Here is an 18,905-nt window from a genome sequence, read left to right as displayed (position 1 = left end):
TCATTGAGCTTAATTGTTTTGAAAGAACTAAAGTCCTGGTAAAGCCGGGGTGGGAGCGAAGAGATTGAATTGTGCTGTGTCTACCTACCATCTCAGAAGTGTTCACCGTGTCCGGAACAGCCAAGGAGGCTCTGTCAGCCATGACCGGTTTCTCCATTAAGTCTGAGACAGGAACTAACAATGGAACGGGCTCTCTGCTAAGAAAGTGTCCCAGTCTCTCAGCCCAGTGCCCTAGCGCCAGCGTGCAACGGGGCCAGCACAGCACACAGCCTTCCTTAGTCTCACAAGACTAGACACTTCCACTGAGAGAGCTACTCCATGGATCCACAGATACTTCTAGAGAGAATTTCAACACTCTTCACTGGACGCTGCTGGCTGGGTAGCATGCCAGCATTCAATCCCTGAGAGCAATCACAATTACCTGTACACGTGTTTGAAATTAGCGAAAGTGTGTGTGTGAGTGTGCGTGTGTGGGTGGGTGTGTGTGCGCGTGTGTGTTCCCGTGTGTGCGTGCGCGTACATGTGTGTGTGTGTGTGTGTGTGTGTGTGTGTGTGTGTGTGTGTGTGTGTGTGTGTGTGTGTGTGTGTGTGTGCGCGTGTGTGTTCCCGTGTGTGCGTGCGCGTACATGTGTGTGTGTGTGTGTGTGTGTGTGTGTGTGTGTGTGTGTGTGTGTGTGTGTGTGTGTGTGTGTGTGTGTGTGTGTGTGTGTGTGTGTGTGTGTGTGTGTGTGGGGGCATGTGTGTGTGTGTGTGTGTGCTTGTAAGTGTCCGACATTTCCGGGGAGCTGCAGCAACAGCTGCCCACAGGCTTACTCCATAATTGCCCGAGGCGCAACCTCAGCAATGTGTTGTTGACAGCATAGCATCACATCCCATCACTCTGTGGCTGTCCATCTTTATGCATCTTCTTCTGCTTGTGGAGCTGACAGTGCAACATGGGTCTGTCAGCTTCAGGACCAACCCCATTCAAGGTGCATGTGTATTTGTCTCCATGTTGGTTGGTGCATGATGTTGTTTCCCATGAGGATTTGAATCAGTGGACTTAAACACTGGCTTAATCAGGCAGTTGATCCATGTCAAACCTGTCTATTGCACAGCCTGTCATTCCTATTCATCCTACAGGCGTTTGTGTTGGAGTGCCTCGCTCCAGGGTTTTAGTGGGAAAATGGAGGTGTAATTTGATTTCTTGCCCATCCTGCAGACTAGAGGGAGTATTTGTCAGGCTTCACCTCGTTTGGCTCTCATCGCCGTCTTTGCCAACCCTGATTTGTATTCTGGAGTTGTAGCCCCGAGTTAGTTAAGCCCAAATCTGTCCACAGGCACATTGGGTAGACACGTGGTGGCCTGGTCTGCCTTTCTGCTAATGTCTGCCTACCACCTCACTAACATCAGGGCCTGTTTAATAAGAGCTGCTTAAGTTTAAGCAGTGGATTGAAATGGTCTGCCACAATCCATCAACACGCACACACAGACACACAGTAAAGTGCTAGTCTTCACCTTCAAGGACGTATGAAGGATAGCAGCGGCAGAGAGAAAGAAAGAGAGGGGGGGGGCAGAGCAGAAGTGAGGCAAGCTGGGCGGGCCATACCCACCCATGGCTTCTGAGAGACGTATTTGCAGGCAGAGCAATCAGGCAGGATTAATCTGCGTGAAGGGAGGGGGGGGTCCTAATGATCATTTAAAAGTCAGTCCTGTGGGTGCCCATCCTTAAAAAAGTAATGTGCACTCAATCATGTAAATGCAATCTGGATGCAGAATAAATATGGTAGCGGATTCAGGAGACAGGTGATTGATAGGTACAAGAGGATTGCTCTTACCCATGGCTGTCTGGAGAACGGGGCCCCCTCCTTTATTGTTCTTAAGTGCTCTCCTACACACAGGCTGTGAATATTAACATGCCCTATCCGTGGGCACAGACATCTGCAAAGCTATTCTGACACATGCTCCAAGGTGCACACTGAACAGAGGAGCTATCTCTGCTGAAATCATCTATGGGGGACTAGAGTTTTTCGCTGCTTATCATCTATGGGGGACTAGAGTTTTTCACTGCTTATCATCTATGGGGGACTAGAGTTTTTCACTGCTTATCATCTATGGGGGACTAGAGTTTTTCGCTGCTTATGATCTATGGGGGACTAGAGTTTTTCACTGCTTATCATCTATGGGGGACTAGAGTTTTTCGACGCTTATCATCTATGGGGGACTAGAGTTTTTCACTGCTTATCATCTATGGGGGACTAGAGTTTTTCACTGCTTATCATCTATGGGGGACTAGAGTTTTTCACTGCTTATCATCTATGGGGGACTAGAGTTAATCGCTGCTTATTTTTCCATTATTTATTCTTTGAATAAAGGTCAGGCTTTGCTCTTGCTCCGGCAAGAGAGAGGGCAATGAGTCTAAGTTCTCTGTTTGGAAAGGTTAATGCATTCAGAAGTTAGGCAGAGGCAGCTGAGCCCCCAAGTCAAGATGTTACTGGCTTTATGTGTGTTATTATGTAGATACATAGCAGCAATGACCATGGAAAACAGAGCTGATTCCTGCCACTGATATAATGACAGTATTTATGTATTCAATGACCTGATTAGTTGGCTTCCATCCTCCTTCAGCGTCTGGCCTGCTTTTCTATTGTTCAATTTATTTTCTTGTTATGATGCAGTTTTCTTTTTGTTAGTATGAATAATAGTCTAACTGTTTATCTTATTCTCTCGAACATGTGGCCCTTTTTACTGTCTAGGACCTGTCCAGTTTGAGGCTCTTTCCCTCTACCAACCATCTATCAATACCACTCAACAGTTAACCAGCAGGCATTATTCAGTAATCTAATTTACCCATGAGGCTAAACTAGATCTCCCGGAGTGAATAGCGATGAGGAATTGAGAGATCTCATTATACTTTCACTTTAGCAAATACATCTTCCAGTACATAGAGAGAGAGACAGACAGAGCGACAGACAGACAGAGAGACAGTGACAGACAGAGAGACAGAGTGACAGACAGAGAGACAGAGAGAGAGAGAGAGCTCTGTGGAAAGTCAAAGGGAGCAGAGGCAAATTAATGCTGAATTATTTAGTGTTTATTTCGCATCAGATCCATCCAACGTAAACATAATTTAGATTTCCTGCAAAGGTCTGACATTTCCCTGCAAGACATCTCTCACCCTCCCTCCGCAGTCCCCAAAAAATTTCAGACCACACTTTTTGGGAGAAATTAAGCATTCCTCTCCTCTGCTCTGCATGCTCTGTCAATCTGTTGTTCTTATATACAGATATACTCTCTGTTTGTCAGATGTGTTGACTAACTGCTGCTTCTCCCTCTCCTTGCAGGCTCAATGTGGGTAAGAATGACCTGTTGACCTTCTACGACGGTGATGACCTAACAGCTAACATCCTGGGTCAGTACAGTGGCACCAGGTCTCGCTTCAAGCTCTACACCTCCATGGCTGATGTCACCATCCAGTTCCAGTCGGACCCTGCTACTAACATCTACGGCTACGGCAACGGCTTCGTGGTCCACTTCTTTGGTGAGGCATTACTAAGCTACTGTTTAGTTGTACCTGCACACTGTTTTATGAGAAATTCTTTAATGGAAGGATTCTTGGAAGATGGCTTTTTAAATGTACTACAATAAAACCTCTATTCTCCCATGGCTGTGACAAAATTGTCCGTACAGTACATGGAATACAGTGTTCTCCTTTTTGTAGACTATCACAGGCAAACAATGATAATAACTTTTCCTTGGCTGAAAATAGATCCTCTAACAAGAGGCTGCTAGTAGCAACCAGTGAGAGAGAGAGATTAATACGACATAGAAGGAATTATCGTGCAGAGGATGGCAGGATACAAGAGAAAAAGTGTTTTACAGTATCTGCTGTCCTCTCCCTCTGAACAGCCGCCGGTGCATATGATTACGGGACATCAAACACAAAAACACAATTATGTGGCCTGCTTTGTCCACATCCGCTGTATTTGCCGGGTGCTGCACCCCCGGCCGTGTATGCCATAGTGAAAGAAGAAAAGGGCAGAACGGGCAGTGCCAAACCACCCACTGTCCTCCCCTTAGCTAGCTCACAGTGCAGTGTGCAATCACTGCAAATTGATGACATTCTCTTCACACACCAGAGCCTAATTCACATGCAGAACGCACCAAAGGATTCCCTGTGCCTGTCACTGCTGTGCTGCTGAACTCAATTGTCATTTATCTGTTTTTATCAACCATACACATCAGTACAGTCATAGATTTTGGGCTTTACTTGCTCTGTATAAATCAACCTGTTTCTAGATTTGATGAGTCTATATTATTAGAGCAATCTCTTGTTCAGATGAATGGATAACCCATGTGCAGATGAGGGACATTTTTGACAAGGATAACATCTCGACATACCCTGCTCATTCTATCTCTGTCTCTCTTAATATCCCTCCTTCCTCTCCATCTCTAAATCCCTCCATCTTGCCCTGGCTCTTCGCTCACAGAGGTCCCCAGGAACGATACATGCTCTGAGCTGCCAGAGATCACCAACGGCTGGAAGAGTACCTCCCACCCGGACCTGATCCACGGGACAGTGGTCACCTACCAGTGTTACCCAGGTTACGAGGTGCAGGGCTCGGAGATCCTAATGTGCCAGTGGGACCTAACGTGGAGCGGAGATGTGCCTAGCTGTGAGAAAGGTGAGCTGGGAAATAACAAGTTCCCACAGTGGAACTAACCATGATTCTCTGCCTGCTTACAATGTCTCCCATAGCGTTTAGGAGATAAGCGACAGGATTGTACCAGTAGGTCTACTTATTTTCTGTTTAGTATTTAGTACCTTATTTGGATAGACAACAGACCAGAGACAATTTGGTTAAACATATATAGTGAAAGCCTGGGTTCAACGAGTTCCTAGAATAACTGTTCATGCAAGTCAGAGGCACTTTTACACCCTGCTGGTCACTGGTGCTTTGATTGACATTCCATGTAATGCGTGCTGACTTCTGAGCAAAATGGTGTAACGAGTGTCATGTTGTATCAGTCTGCTGTGTTAAAGCAGCATACCTGCAGCCATCTTCTAGAAGCACAGTAATACATGCATAACCCCATTTCTGCATTAAATAGCTGCCTCATTGCCTGGATAATCTTCATCAACACTTCCTACAGATGATTAACTGTGTTATCAAACCCAGAGCAAAATGCAATGTCAGGCTGCACACTGTTTTGTATGACATGGTGTTACAGCCACTGCTACACCAAAGCAATAGTCCTGCCACATTTAACCAGACATTTTAAGTGAGAACATTATTTTATGAATGTCATTCTTTAAAGCACTAGGGTGAACTTAATTGCTGTCTGAAATCTGATGCTGAAGGGTGGGTCTACTGAGCAACATAAAACTAAAATGGTTTAACTGCCACCTACAGGTGAGAGAATATGTTGCATACAGCTCATCAAGACTAGAATAATCTTAGAATAAGAATAATCTGACAATTCCATCATACTAGAGGTCATAGCCACTGGAAGTAGTTTGGGGCGAGGGTGGAAACACGTTTCTGGCTGCGCTGACAGCTATATCGGTCCTCTAACACAGGACTATTAAAGGCCCAAAAATCATACTTTTGTGATTTGTATTTTATAAAAAATGTATTCTTATGATTTTTCAGGGGGTGCTGCAGCACCCACAGCACCCTTACTTCCTGCAGCTATGCTAGGGTTGAATATTTTCCCAGTATTTTACAAATCTCGAGGATAAATCCCTTTTCTCTCGTGTAACCCAGTATTTCCCTCCAAATCCGGAAGTGTCATTCAAAAGCATTATAAAGCATATAAATATGTCGGGATTTGACTAGAGCTTTGATCAGCATGACAATTCTAGCCTGATGCTACCTGAGCCTGAAGAGCCATATATTAAATACATTTCATGAGTCCTACATTAACAACGTTTAATGAGACCAATCCCAAAAAATCCAAAATGAATGTGCCATTGTCCAATACATATCTGATATAGGCTACTCCACATTATGCCTGACAGAAAAACATAAAACCCCATAGATATAGCTAGCAATATGCTCTCTTGGGTAAAGAAATGAAACTAGCTCCAGTAGGCTAATATTTTTGAGTGTGTACTGTATTACTGTACTGTATTGTATAATACTGTTTTATATGGACTGGAATTATGCACATCGTTCAAGCCATGATAAAGCAGAAGAAAACATGCGATTCTGGTGCAGCACATGCGGCCTACAAAGCTACAAGTATAGGCTAGCAAATTAGATTTTATTTTTTAAATATAATAAGGCCTATTTGTATAATTAGTAGGCTGACGCATAAGTACAGTTGAAGTCAGAAGTTTACATACACCTTAGCCAAATACATTTAAACTCAGTTTTTCACAATTCCTGACATTTAATCCTAGTACAAATTCCCTGTCTTAGGTCAGTTAGGATCACCACTTTTATTTTAAGAATGTGAAATGTCAGAATAATAGTAGAGAGAATTATTTATTTCAGCTTTTATTTCTTTCATCACATTCCCAGTGGGTCAGAAGTTTACATACACTCAATTAGTATTTGGTAGCATTGCCTTTAAATTGTTTAACTTGGGTCAAACGTTTCGGGTAGCCTTCCACAAGCTTCCCACAATACGTTGGGTGAATTTTGGCCCCTTCTTCCTGACAGAGCTGGTGTAACTGTGTCAGGTTTGTAGTCATCCTTGCTCGCACACACTTTTTCAGTTCTGCCCACAAATGTTCTATAGGATTGAGGTCAGGGCTTTGTGATGGCCACTCTAATACCTTGACTTTGTTGTCCTTAAGCTATTTTGCCACAACATTGGATGTATGCTTGGGGTCATTGTCAATTTGGAAGACCCATTTGCGACCAAGCTTTAACTTCCTGACTGATGTCTTGAGATGTTGCTTCAATATATCCACATAATTTTCCTTCCTCATGATGCCATCTATTTTGTGAAGTGCACCAGTCCCTCCTGCAGCAAAGCACCCCCACAACATGATGCTGCCACCCCCGTGCTTCACGGTTGGGATGGTGTTCTTCGGCTTGCAATCGTCCCCCTTTTTCCTCCAAACATAACAATGGTCATTATGGGCAAACAGTTCTATTTCTGTTTCATCAGACCAGAGGACTTTTCTCCAAAAAGTACAATCTTTGTTCCCATGTGCAGTTGGAAACCGTAGTCTGGCTTTTTTATTGCGGTTTTGGAGCAGTGGCTTCTTCCTTGCTGAGCGGCCTTTCAGGTTATGTCGATATAGGACTCGTTTTACTGTGGATATAGATACTTTTGTACCTGTTTCATCCAGCATCTTCACAAGGTCCTTTGCTGTTGTTCTGGGATTGATAAGCACTTTTCGCACCAAAGTACGTTCATCTCTAGGAGACAGAATGCATCTCCTTCCTGAGCGGTATGACAGCTGCGTGGTCCCATGGTGTTTATACTTGCATACTATTGTTTGTACAGCTGTACGTGGTACCTTCAGGCGTTTGGAAATGTCTCCCTAGGATGAACCAGACTTCTGGAGGTCTACAATTTTTTTTCTGAGGTCTTGGCTGATATATTTAGATTTTCCCATGATGTTAAGCAAAGAGGCACTGAGTTTGAAGGTAGGCCTTGAAATACATCCACTGGTACACCTCCAATTGACTCAAATGAGGTCAATTAGCCTATCAGAAGCTTCTAAAGCCATGATATCATTTTCTGGAATATTCCAAGCTGTTTAAAGGCACAGTCAACTTAATGTATTAAACTTCTGACCCACTGGAATTGTGATACAGTAAATTATAAGTGAAATAATTTGTCTATAAACAATTGTTTGAAAAATTACTTGTGTCATGCACAAAGTAGATGTCCTGACCGACTTGCCAAAACTATAGTTTGTTAACAAGAAATTTGTGGAGTGGTTGAAAAACGAGTTTTAATGACTCCAACCTAAGTGTATTTAAACTTCCAACTTCAACTGTACCTTTCATAATATTTCCCCCAATGTTATTAGCCTAACTCCTCTTTCTCTCTCTATTGTTGCTTCATTCCTTCCTCGCTTTCAGCAGTTAAATGAAATAAGTTTTGTTGTCCTTATCGTCATCATTCTAATGACATCCTTGAAAAATATAGGACCAGAATTAGATGCAGAAGGCTTTCACTTCTCTTCACAAAGATTGAATGGTTGTGGGTCTGAATAAATAACTGCTATAGCCTACAGCCATTGCAGGTTTATTGGGCTGCTGTATTTAACATTCAGTAAAAAAGACTTTGAGTCCCTCTTTGAGTCTCGCTATATGAAATAAAATAAAATAAAAATGTCCAGCATCCATTCTAGTCTAGCTTTCCCTGCATGGGACTCCAAGAGCTAAGAAGTTTTTTTTAAGGAGAGGCCAGCGGAGCATAGGTGCATGCAGCGGCGCAGCTTTGGTTTTATAAGTGGGGGGGGGACATAAAAATTATTGTTATTATTATAATTTTTTATCCAGTCGGATAAACACTCCAAACAGCCTACCAGACCGTGTTGCCTTGCTTTGTATCACATTCCAATTATTCAACTGGGGTTGGGGGGGGGACAAATGACATTTCAGAATGTGGTTGAATGGCATCTCCAGTGAAAGTTGAGCCCCTGGGTGCTTGCATATTGTGCAAGAGACAGAGGCTATATGTTAGAAACGTATTATGCATGACCCATCATTAATTAGATAAATATAAGGCTAATACTGCATTGAATGTATTACCTGAAAGAGGTAGGCTAGGACATTATATATAGGTCTATATAGTATCAATCTAGAACAGGATGATCTATTTTGGATGTAATTTGAATGGAGTTGAAGGAGAGCGAGAAAGACTGAGAGAGTGCTCAGCATGCACTGCTTTAAAGCACCGATGTTCGAATGATAGGCTGTTTTAAAACTCTGCGGCTGCAATTTAAAATAACATATCTTTACAATTAAAAAATAAGGCGACCCTCGAAAGCCAGATGAAGATGGGTAAATTAGATGCACATTCGGTCTTGATATTACTGTAGCATAGTCTATCTGTCACATACCCTTCACAAGAAAAACAGTTACCATGATGAGATGATACACCCTGAGCGTTGATGATTCATCATGCAGAGGCCATAGAGAAGCCAGATTTAGACATCACATATCATTTAATAGTTCCATTTCACACCATGCTGTTCATATAAATAATTTATTATCATTTACCGGTTTCTCGTAGTTATTTATCCCGGGAAAAGAGAGTCGTTTTGGGCGGTAAATCTCGGTAACCGGGTTCCCGCCATTCAACCCTACATCATACTAAGCAATATTAAAGTGTTATATTATATTTAAATACAGTCAATTACAGATGAAAACCACAGTTATAAGAACCTCCATTTGGTATGGGTTCCTTGTTGTTTTGTAGCACATTTCAACCCCATCCTCCAGTGTGTAACATTACTGGAAGCTGTGTGTTTAGTGACATCGATCCATCTGCACATCTCTGATACATATGTTACAGGCAGACCCAGTACTTTTCTCTGTGTGTGGAGGTCCCCTGGGCTATGGGCTGCTATGCCTGGATGGCTTCAATATCCAGCCCTGTTCTTTTTAATGACCTAGATAGATGGCTGATATTGAATTAGAAGGCTCTGGGTGTCATCTACTGGGTTATTGTATGAGGCTGGGCCTTTATTGAGGGAATCACTGAGGATAAGATGTGGTGTGACTTGACTAATAATGATGATTGTGAACGTACTGTTCTGTAGTGGTTATGCATCGGAGTGGATATCCATTTGCCTGTGTTTTCTGCCTGTGTGTGTGTCTGTGTATGATCAGTAATGACATGTCCGGACCCGGGGACTGTGGAGCACAGTCGGAGGGTGCTGACGGGATCCCGCTTCATGGTGGGATCAACGGTGCAGTATGTGTGCAATAAGGGCTACTCCCTGTCTGGAAGCACCCTGCTCACCTGCTACAACAGAGACACCGCTAACCCCAAGTGGAGTGAGAGGCTTCCCAAGTGTAACCGTAAGTCAGGAAACTGTATCTGAGCAAATACACACGTGCGCGCACACACACAGTGTCGTTTATTTTATTCAACCAGGATAGTGGTGGTCCTCCTCTCTAACAATCAGCACTGTTTTTCAAGAGTCCGCAGTATTCCTTTAGATAACTCAGAGAATCTTCTGCATGGTCTCAGTACGTTCTGCAAAGTTGTAGCCTGAGAGGACATGCTGATTTCTTCCACCTAACCTCCAGAAGCCCTCCAAAAGCATTGATGACCTGTCATCCTGGCCTCCTCACTCCCTGCCTCAGATAAAAGGCCTTGTTGGAGAATGATCTATTGAGAGGAAGATGATGCGTGACACAGCAAGTATAGCCAATTAGCAGTGGAGAAACTTGAGGAGAGAACTGGAGAGAACAGGTGCAGAATCAATATGGCCTATGTAATAAGAGCTGGACCTGCTGTTCAAACAGAGTGGTGATAAGACAGTCACCATTAGACAGGCTGGAAACTGTCCCAGGTAAATTACAATGGGGAAATGAGCTGAGGGACTGACACTGGTTGTCAGGTAAGGAACTATCTGCACAATGAGATAGTGCCTATTGATAGCCACATCTGCCTGTGTCAAACATCATTACTTTTGCATAGCTACCTCACAAAGTGAGGTAGCTGCCTTATGTAAGTGGTGGCAGTATGTGTATCTATGTTGGAAATTAATCATTTGATAATGGCACTCTGCTGTCTAAGAGACATTGAAACACCCATAGTGACAGCCATGGTTGTGTGTGTGTGTGTGTGTGTGTGTGTGTGTGTGTGTGTGTGTGTGTGTGTGTGTGTGTGTGTGTGTGTGTGTGTGTGTGTGTGTGTGTGTGTGTGTGTGTGTGTGTGTGTGTGTGTGTGTGTGTGTGTGTGTGTGTGTGTGTGTGTGTGTGTGTGTGTGTGTGTGTGTCCTGGCAGCGGAGAGGTACGAGCCCTGCAGGAACCCTGGCGCCCCATCCACCAGCGTGCAGAGCTTAGAAAAGGCCTTCTACCAGGCCGGGGAGACCCTGAGCTTCACCTGTCGTACTGGCTATGAGATGCAGGGGGAGCCCACCATCCGCTGTGTCCCTGGACACCCGTCACAGTGGAGCGGCACACCACCCGCCTGTAGCGGTACACTGTCTGCTTCCATAGCACAAATATGCCTCAACTTCGAATAATTTATGACGACCAGTTCCATGACGTGTAAAATTATCAGGGTACACATGAAAATGATCATTCTTTTTTCCAGCATCCTCCTCGCAGTATTTGAACGAGCGCAAGTTGGATGGTAAGTATATCAGCTAGTTGTAACCACAGTGTGAAAGTATGGTGATGCCAATAGAAGATATACTTATGCTATACTCGTTTTTAGGACATTTCTAGTTATGCATATTCTATGTTTTTATTCAGTTGCTAGTCCTGACTATGGTATGGAAGGAAGCAACATTGTCATTGCTGTTCTGATTCCTGCTGCGGTCGTACTGCTAGTCATCCTGGGGATTTACCTCTACTTTGCAAAGTGAGTGTGAGAATGAAAGAAGGGGAAGTAACTGCATAACACCCATCAATTGATAACATGTGTAATTCAGTTGAAGGCCTCAGAGCAGTTTTGAGACTCTTTGTGTTTCTCTGTCCCTCAGACTTCAGGGGAAGACCATCAGAATGCCAACATCATCCTTGCCGCCGTATGACAACATGACAGAGGAGTCTGCCTTTAATAACCCAATCTATGAGACAGGAGTAAGTATGGATGTCATGCACATGAATCTCCGAGACGTGGACTCCCAGAACACCATAGTCCTGTCCTGATCCATCTCATCGTCATCTGTCTGCCTGTCATCTCATGTTTAACCAGCTGAGGGCACTCTTCACACCATCCCCCACCGCAGCCACAGGGGTCTGAGCTGTGTCTCTCAATTTGTGGTCTTGTGTTGAATGCAGACAAGCACCTACAAATTCTCTCTCTCAACTTTGAAGCGTGGAAGCCCTACAGTTTACTTAGCTTTAAAGCTTTATAAAAATATGTGTTTTTGCATGAGTATCACATGCATTTTCAGTGGATCAATAGGACTGTACAAGCACTCAATCAGTGGATTGGATAAGGGACAGATGTAGTACACTACACATATGCATTTCTATTTGTGATGACCTCTGTAGGATCCATTTTGAGCTTTGCACAGTGCTTCTGTTCGGACTATGCTTCTGGATAGATGAATGTAATATTTTACTGCATGAAGGTGAAAAAGCTTGAACAAAAATGCTTAATGTCAACTTCAAAGACACTTTAAAGCTCCTCCATCTTTGTGTCATCATCATGTCATTCACATGGGATTGAGTTGTACATTCATTGAGTCTTATCCATTCATTTGTTTTAATTGCTTTTGAAAAGTGGGGATTTTTGGGCCCTATCAGGGTGCAACTTTAGTTTTAGAAGTGGGGGAGACATATTTATTATTATTTTGTATTATACGTATTTTTTTTTATCCAGTCGGATAAACACTCCAAACATGTCCGTCCCGTCCCGTCCCGTCCCGTCCCCGTCCCGTCCCGTCCCGTCCCCCCCCCCCCATCCCCCAGTCCCCGTCCCCAGTGAAAGTTGCACCCCTGGACCCTATTATAAATTATTGTTATTGAATCACATAGGCTATAACAAATGTCAATGTACAATAATAGACAGTATTTACATCTACACTTAGTATTGACATGACTTTTATGTGCTGCACACAACATTTCAGAGCACTTAAAATAACAACCAAAATCCTTAGATTTGACATTTAGCTTGTCAGGAATTCTTGTACTTGTCTTACATATTCCTTTGTCCATAAGTCCTTCATATCTATATAGTTTTGTGTACAAATATATCAGTTACATGTATTTGTCAGGTCATTTCAATGTTTTTGTTTTATTTAATGTGAGTGTTGGATTTGTTGTGCAATGTCACAGGCACATTGTTCAAGCAACATAATGCCGCCATGTCTATTATTGTGTTGTGTTAAACTATTCATCATCTCTGTTACAAATGTTAGTGATGCATATCATTCTCCTAAACTACAGCAACTTTGTGCTTGATAAACCATCTGACTTGGTTTATGCCCTTGATTCAAAATATTTTGTGGGGGAAATGTCCTTTTAGTCACTGTGCTGTGTGACTTGAGCGGATGCTGTGTCTCTCTCATTCTTTACTTCCATGTTCTGTTATCCATTTTGACTGGACCATACTCTCCTCTTCCACCTCTTCTTCCCATCAGCCCCGGCAGGCGTTCTGTGATTACTAATGACTGTGTCTGTCTGTCCCTCCTTGGCTGCCTGCAGAAGAACAACGAGGTAAGGCCTTCTTCTGATGCCGACTGTCCATCTTAAAGGGCACACCTAAACAACACCTCAACCACTGTCATCTGTCACTGCATCCACTTCCAGCCAGCTGTCCACTGTACCGAACTGGTGTCAACACTTCAGTCACTTCAGTCAACACCTTGTGGGGTTCCTCAACACAGCTCCCTGACTCTCACTTCATCACTCCTTCTCTCTCTTTCTCTCTCTAATATGTACTATTAACTTCAATTGGAAAAGAAGATACCTTTACATAACATCTCACTGTTAATGCAAGTAAAGTATGGGGTGTCAGTGAAATGTGAAGCTTAAATTTACTACATTATTGTTGTTGCACTGATGTCCTGTCTTTTTCATGTTCTCGCACTCTCTTGTCAATCAGTTTGAAACAATATTAAAGAATTTCTGTTCTGATCATGTTTCTACTTTTTATTTCTCCACAATTTGCATGATTCAGTTCTGGCCATTGACCATATTCTGTCACATTTTCATAATTCACCTTTTAACTTCAATGACTGAGGAACTGCTGTGTTATTATGAGACAGAGTTAGAGCTTTTGGCTAGTAAGAACCTTTGATGAGTGTATTTGTCTGGTCTTTACAGGACAAAGGAGATTATGAGGTGACCATGTAAAGACCTTACAGCTAGGGGAAATCAAGGGTTTCTTTTTGGGACCCTCTCTGCACCTCTCATCTTTCCTGCAATGACTTCAGCTCCTATTCCTCCCTTCTTCCTCTTTCTCTTAATTCACTCCTTTTTGTGGGCTTTTGTAAATATGTCTTTCCAGAGGACTTCTACCAAAACTGCAAAGATGGTGGATCAACATGGTGTTATTTTTGTAGACCTTTGATGCAGATGGCCTTTCTTTAGTGTTTGTACATTTTCATTTCATAACTGAGCCCAGGACTGGTAACATTATGGGGGGATAGATTTAGTTCAAATGGTTTGGGTTTTAAGATTTACATAAGAAATGTGAAGAACGAATGTACGGTTTATGCGTTGGCAAGGGTCTTGAAATATACAGTATACATGAAGAATACAAAATGACCCAAAGTTGTTTGAACATTGTCCAAATATCAATTTCACATTTACCCTGAGTGAACATTTGTATTTTTCAATGTTGCTACTATAATTCAACCATCCAGTCTATATATGGGTTTTCAATATCACTTTGTAAATAACCTGCCTGTCTAATATGAGGGTGTCTGCGACTTGAGGAACCAAATTAGTGTATTGTTCAATTTGACTCACAGTTTTGTTGAGAGACATTTCCTGTGCTAAAACAACTATAAATATACACTACCGGTCAAAAGTTTTGGAACACCTACTCATTCAAGGGTTCTTCTTTATTTTTTATTATTTTCTACATTGTGCAATAATAGTGAAGACATCAAAACTATGAAATAACACATATGGAATCATGTAGTAACCAAAAAAGTGGTAAACAAATCCAAATATATTTTATATTTGAGATTGCTCAAATAGCCACCCTTTGCCTTGATGATGGCTTTGCACACTCTTGGCATTCTCTCAACCAGCTTCATGAGGAATGCACCTGGAATGCATTTCAATAAACAGGTGTGCCTTCATAAAAGTTAATTTGTGGATTTTCTTTCCTTCTTTCTGCATTTGAGTCAATCAGTTGTGTTTTGACAAGGTAGGGGGGTATACAGAATATAGCCATATTTGGTAAAAGACCAAGTCCATATTATGGCAAGAACAGCTCAAATAAGCAAAGCGAAATGACAGTCCATCATTACCTTAAGACATGAAGGTCAGTCAATATAGAACATTTCAAGAACTTTGAAAGTTTCTTCAAGTGCTGTCGCTAAAACTATCAAGCGCTATGATGACACTGGCTCTCATGAGGACTGCCACAGGAATGGAAGACCCAGAGTTACCTCTGCTGCAGAGGATAAGTTCATTAGAGTTACCAGCCTCATAAATTGTAGCCCAAATAACTGCTTCACAGAGTTCAAGTAACAGACACATCTCAACATCAACTGTTCAGAGGAGACTGTGTGAATCAGGCCTTTATGGTCAAATTGCTGCAAAGAAGCCACTACTAAAGGACACCAATAAGTAGAAGAGACTTGTTTGGGCCAAGAAACACGAGCAATAGACATTAGACCGGTGGAAGATTGTCCTTTAGTCTGGAGCCCAAATTTGAGATTTTTTGTTCCAACCGCTGTCTTTTTGAGATGCGGTGTGGGTGAATGGATGATCTCCATATGTGTATTTCCCACCATAAAGCATGGAGGAGGAGGTGTTATGGTTTGGGGGTGCTTTGCTGGTGACACTGTCTGTGATTGATTTAGAATTCAAGGCACACTTAACCAGCATGGCTACTACAGCATTCTGCAGCGAATAATCATCATCCCATCTGGTTTGGGCTTAGTGGGACTATCATTTGTTTTATACAAGACAATGACCCAACAGACCTCCAGTCTGTGTAAGGCTATTTTTACCAAGAAGGAGAGTGATGGAGTGCTGCATCAGATGACCTGGCCTCCACAATCCCCCGACCTCAAGCAAATTGAGATAGTTTGGGATGAGTGAAGGAAAAGCAGCCAACAAGTGCTCAGCATATGTGGGAACTCCTTCAAGGCTGTTGGAAAAGGTGAAGTTGGTTGAGAGAATGCCAAGAGTGTGCAAAGCTGTCATCAAGGCAAAGGATTGCTACTTTGAAGAATATAAATATCAAATAGATTTTGATTTGTTTAACACTTTTTTGGTAACTACATGGTTCCATATGTGTTATTTCATAGTTTTGATGTCTTCACTATTATTCTACAATGTAGAAAATAGTCAAAATAAAGAAAAACCCTTGAATGAGTAGGTGCTCTAAAACTTTTGACCAGTAGTGTACATGTAATGTATAGCCCCACAGTGTTAAGCTCCTCCTCATGGCTGGTATAGAGTTGGTGAATACTCCACTATCTCCTTGATTAAACTAATGTCAAATCCCAACAGCTTTCTCTTGTCATGCCATCTGCATTGAGAGTATGCATCAATTCAATGAAAGGAGGTCATGAAGATAATATGCCATCTTCTACAAAGTGCTATTCCGTAAAGTACACCATCTTCATGTACATAGGAATGCTCATGGGCCACCCCTTGTTCATTGCTGTCATTAGTTTCTGTCTTTCCACACTGGAAAATGCACTGCTTAAAAGTGCAATATGCAGAAATCGCTCCGCCATTTCTTGGTTGTTCTAATTCTAATAGTTTGCTTAATTTCAGTTCATGTGACAAAACAAGTGATCTTTAGTGTAGAGAAACATTGTACCATCTAAACCGCTGTGAAATATCTTTTCAATTGTATTTTCAGCTGTTTGAAGCTGGTGTACAAAACCGAAAGTAAAAGATGCGAAAATGAAACGGGAAGCATAAAAATAGCGCACATCTACCGCTTCTTAGACTTGCTTTCAACGAGAATGACAGATCTATCACTCACATTTCTATGTCAATTTGGTCGACCAAAAAGTTACATACTGCAGCTTTAAAAGTCTTGAACTCCAACCACAACACTTGCTGACATCAAACAGCATGTCAGATATTCAAACCTTGTGTACTTTTCTTCTCTTTGTAAAATAAACAATCCATTCCAGTCCAATTTGAGTTTGCAAAGTCACAACAGGTTTTATTTTGATTGTTTATCTTTGTTGTTGGCTCTATAAATGTTAAATGTACTCACTTCTTTGGTATCATTATGTACAGTCTCTTTGGTCATTAAGTGGGGTGTGAAATTATTGACACCCTTGATAAAGATTAGCAAAAATTACTGTATAAAATATCTAATTCAAATATTGAGCTGCTGTATATTGTATGCAACAAAAAATTATATTAGTTTATACCAATACAATTGCTCAGAGAAAGAGATTTCATTTTTTTGTTTATTCCTCAAAAAGGTAGGGATCAAAATGATTGACTCCCCTGTTTTGAATACCTTTGAATACCTAATGGCACTGAGCCTTTTTCTAAAATGTTTTATGAGTTGGAGAACACATTGGGAGGGATCATTCCTCCTTACAGAATCCTTACAGATCCTAGATATCTATTGCACAGATGCTCAAGGACTGCCCTTTTCAAATTTAAACCACAGCTTGTAGTACTAAAAACCAGAAATGAGGTAGCATTTTCCAATGAACACTTCGCAATGGACTTAAAACCCACTACGCACTTAAAACCCATTGAAAACCTGTGGTTTGTATTGAAGGGATATAAACACAGACAGAAATATCAAGGATTCGGAACCATTATGTATGGTGGAATGGTCTAAGATCCCACCCAATGTGTTCTCCAACTCGTAAAATATATGTTTTAAAGGCTGTGGTTATCCTTGCAAGGTGAGGTATTGAAAACAGGGGTCTTAATCATTTTGACTCCTACCTTTTTGAGATAAAAAATATTACATTAATTGTTAATTTTTTTGTATAGAATTTAGCTTAGTATTTTAATAATTTATTTTATACAGTCATTTTTGCTCATCTTTATCAAGGGTGTCAATAATTCCGGACCCCACTGTTTAGTACAAAACGATGATTGCCCAGCAATTGTAAATTCAGACTAAGTTGTAGGGTGGGTGTATATTTTATTACTCAAAATATGAATAAAAAGTACTGCATTACTGTGAAATATTCCCAGAGAGTCAGATCCTTTAAAAATTATTTACAGAATTGCAAGAAATTAAGAACCTTTTTCTGACATAGAACTGTCATATCCTGCTGATTGATTGCATTGATGGTCCAAAATAAATGTGAAATGCACCTTTACATGAGTGAGTCAGTCAATTGACTTTGGGTACGTTAAAAAAGAAGAAGAATACAAATAAAGTTGGAAAGATATCTATTTACCAATGTGTTTGTCTTTAATTTCTTGTGAATTAGATGTGATAAACACCATGATATTAAATACTAATACATTTTATAAATAAGTTATGCAACGTTTTTCACTCTGACACAGACATTTTTAAATAAAGATGAAGATTATTGTGGGTGCCACAAGTTTGCCTTTGGGGGGGTTGTCATTATGAATTTAATCTCAGTTTCCAGTTTTCACAACTTTATTTATGCACTCACACACTGCCTAATCCCTCTCCAGGAAATCCATATTTTTGCATACATTTCCATAAGGAGTGATTTGGATGGATTAATATACCAGGTAAGCAGCGGCGACCCGTGATTCCGGGCTGCACCACCTGTTTCGAGCCCCACATTTTTAGCATTTTTTTTTTTTTACAAATAACACAAAATATATGCCTGTTTTGCATGTTATTTTGGCATTAATACTTGTCACATATCAGTTTGCAAACAATGTAAAAAATAATATATATCATTGAGTTAATAAAGGCGCATACAAATATTGTCTCTTTTTTGTTTTCTTGAGTAAGGCGGCTCCAAAATGCAGGTGTTTCAGCCTAGCTCAAGGCTTTCTGTGGTGGTGGGGCAAGCCAGCACTCAACACTACGTCACCGCAAAGTCTAAGAGGAGACCTCGAATATTCTAGCCATTTGTGTGCTGCCATAGAGTTAGAAGTGCCCATCCAAGAAGGCTCAAGGTCATTGGCCACAGATAACATGACATCAAATCACGTTATAT

General features: G+C 41.5%; 1 protein-coding gene across 6 annotated transcripts in view; it reads left to right on the top strand.

Annotated features, from left to right (window-relative positions):
• Window positions 1-14,661, top strand: part of LOC106603277 (seizure protein 6) — a 254,630-nt gene extending 239,969 nt beyond the window's left edge. The window contains exons 10-18 of one of the 6 annotated variants that reach the window (XM_014196718.2): window positions 3,324-3,520; window positions 4,470-4,664; window positions 9,786-9,977; window positions 10,912-11,106; window positions 11,225-11,263; window positions 11,386-11,494; window positions 11,616-11,715; window positions 13,224-13,299; window positions 13,909-14,661. In XM_014196718.2, the coding sequence (XP_014052193.1) occupies window positions 3,324-3,520; window positions 4,470-4,664; window positions 9,786-9,977; window positions 10,912-11,106; window positions 11,225-11,263; window positions 11,386-11,494; window positions 11,616-11,715; window positions 13,224-13,250 (1,054 nt within the window). In that variant the 3' untranslated portion in view covers window positions 13,251-13,299; window positions 13,909-14,661. Of the gene's footprint in view, window positions 1-3,323; window positions 3,521-4,469; window positions 4,665-9,785; window positions 9,978-10,911; window positions 11,107-11,224; window positions 11,264-11,385; window positions 11,495-11,615; window positions 12,466-13,223; window positions 13,721-13,908 lie in introns of those variants that run through there. The other 5 variants (XM_014196716.2, XM_014196719.2, XM_014196715.2 and 2 more) reach the window with 5 other exon arrangements.
• Window positions 14,662-18,905: the final 4,244 nt, after the last annotated feature.

The sequence above is a fragment of the Salmo salar genome, chromosome ssa04 (assembly GCF_905237065.1).
Source record: "Salmo salar chromosome ssa04, Ssal_v3.1, whole genome shotgun sequence".
In the NCBI taxonomy this organism is placed as follows: Eukaryota; Metazoa; Chordata; class Actinopteri; order Salmoniformes; family Salmonidae; genus Salmo; species Salmo salar.
The sequence above is the reverse complement of the archived record's forward strand: the minus strand, read 5'-3'. Positions and strand labels throughout refer to the sequence as shown.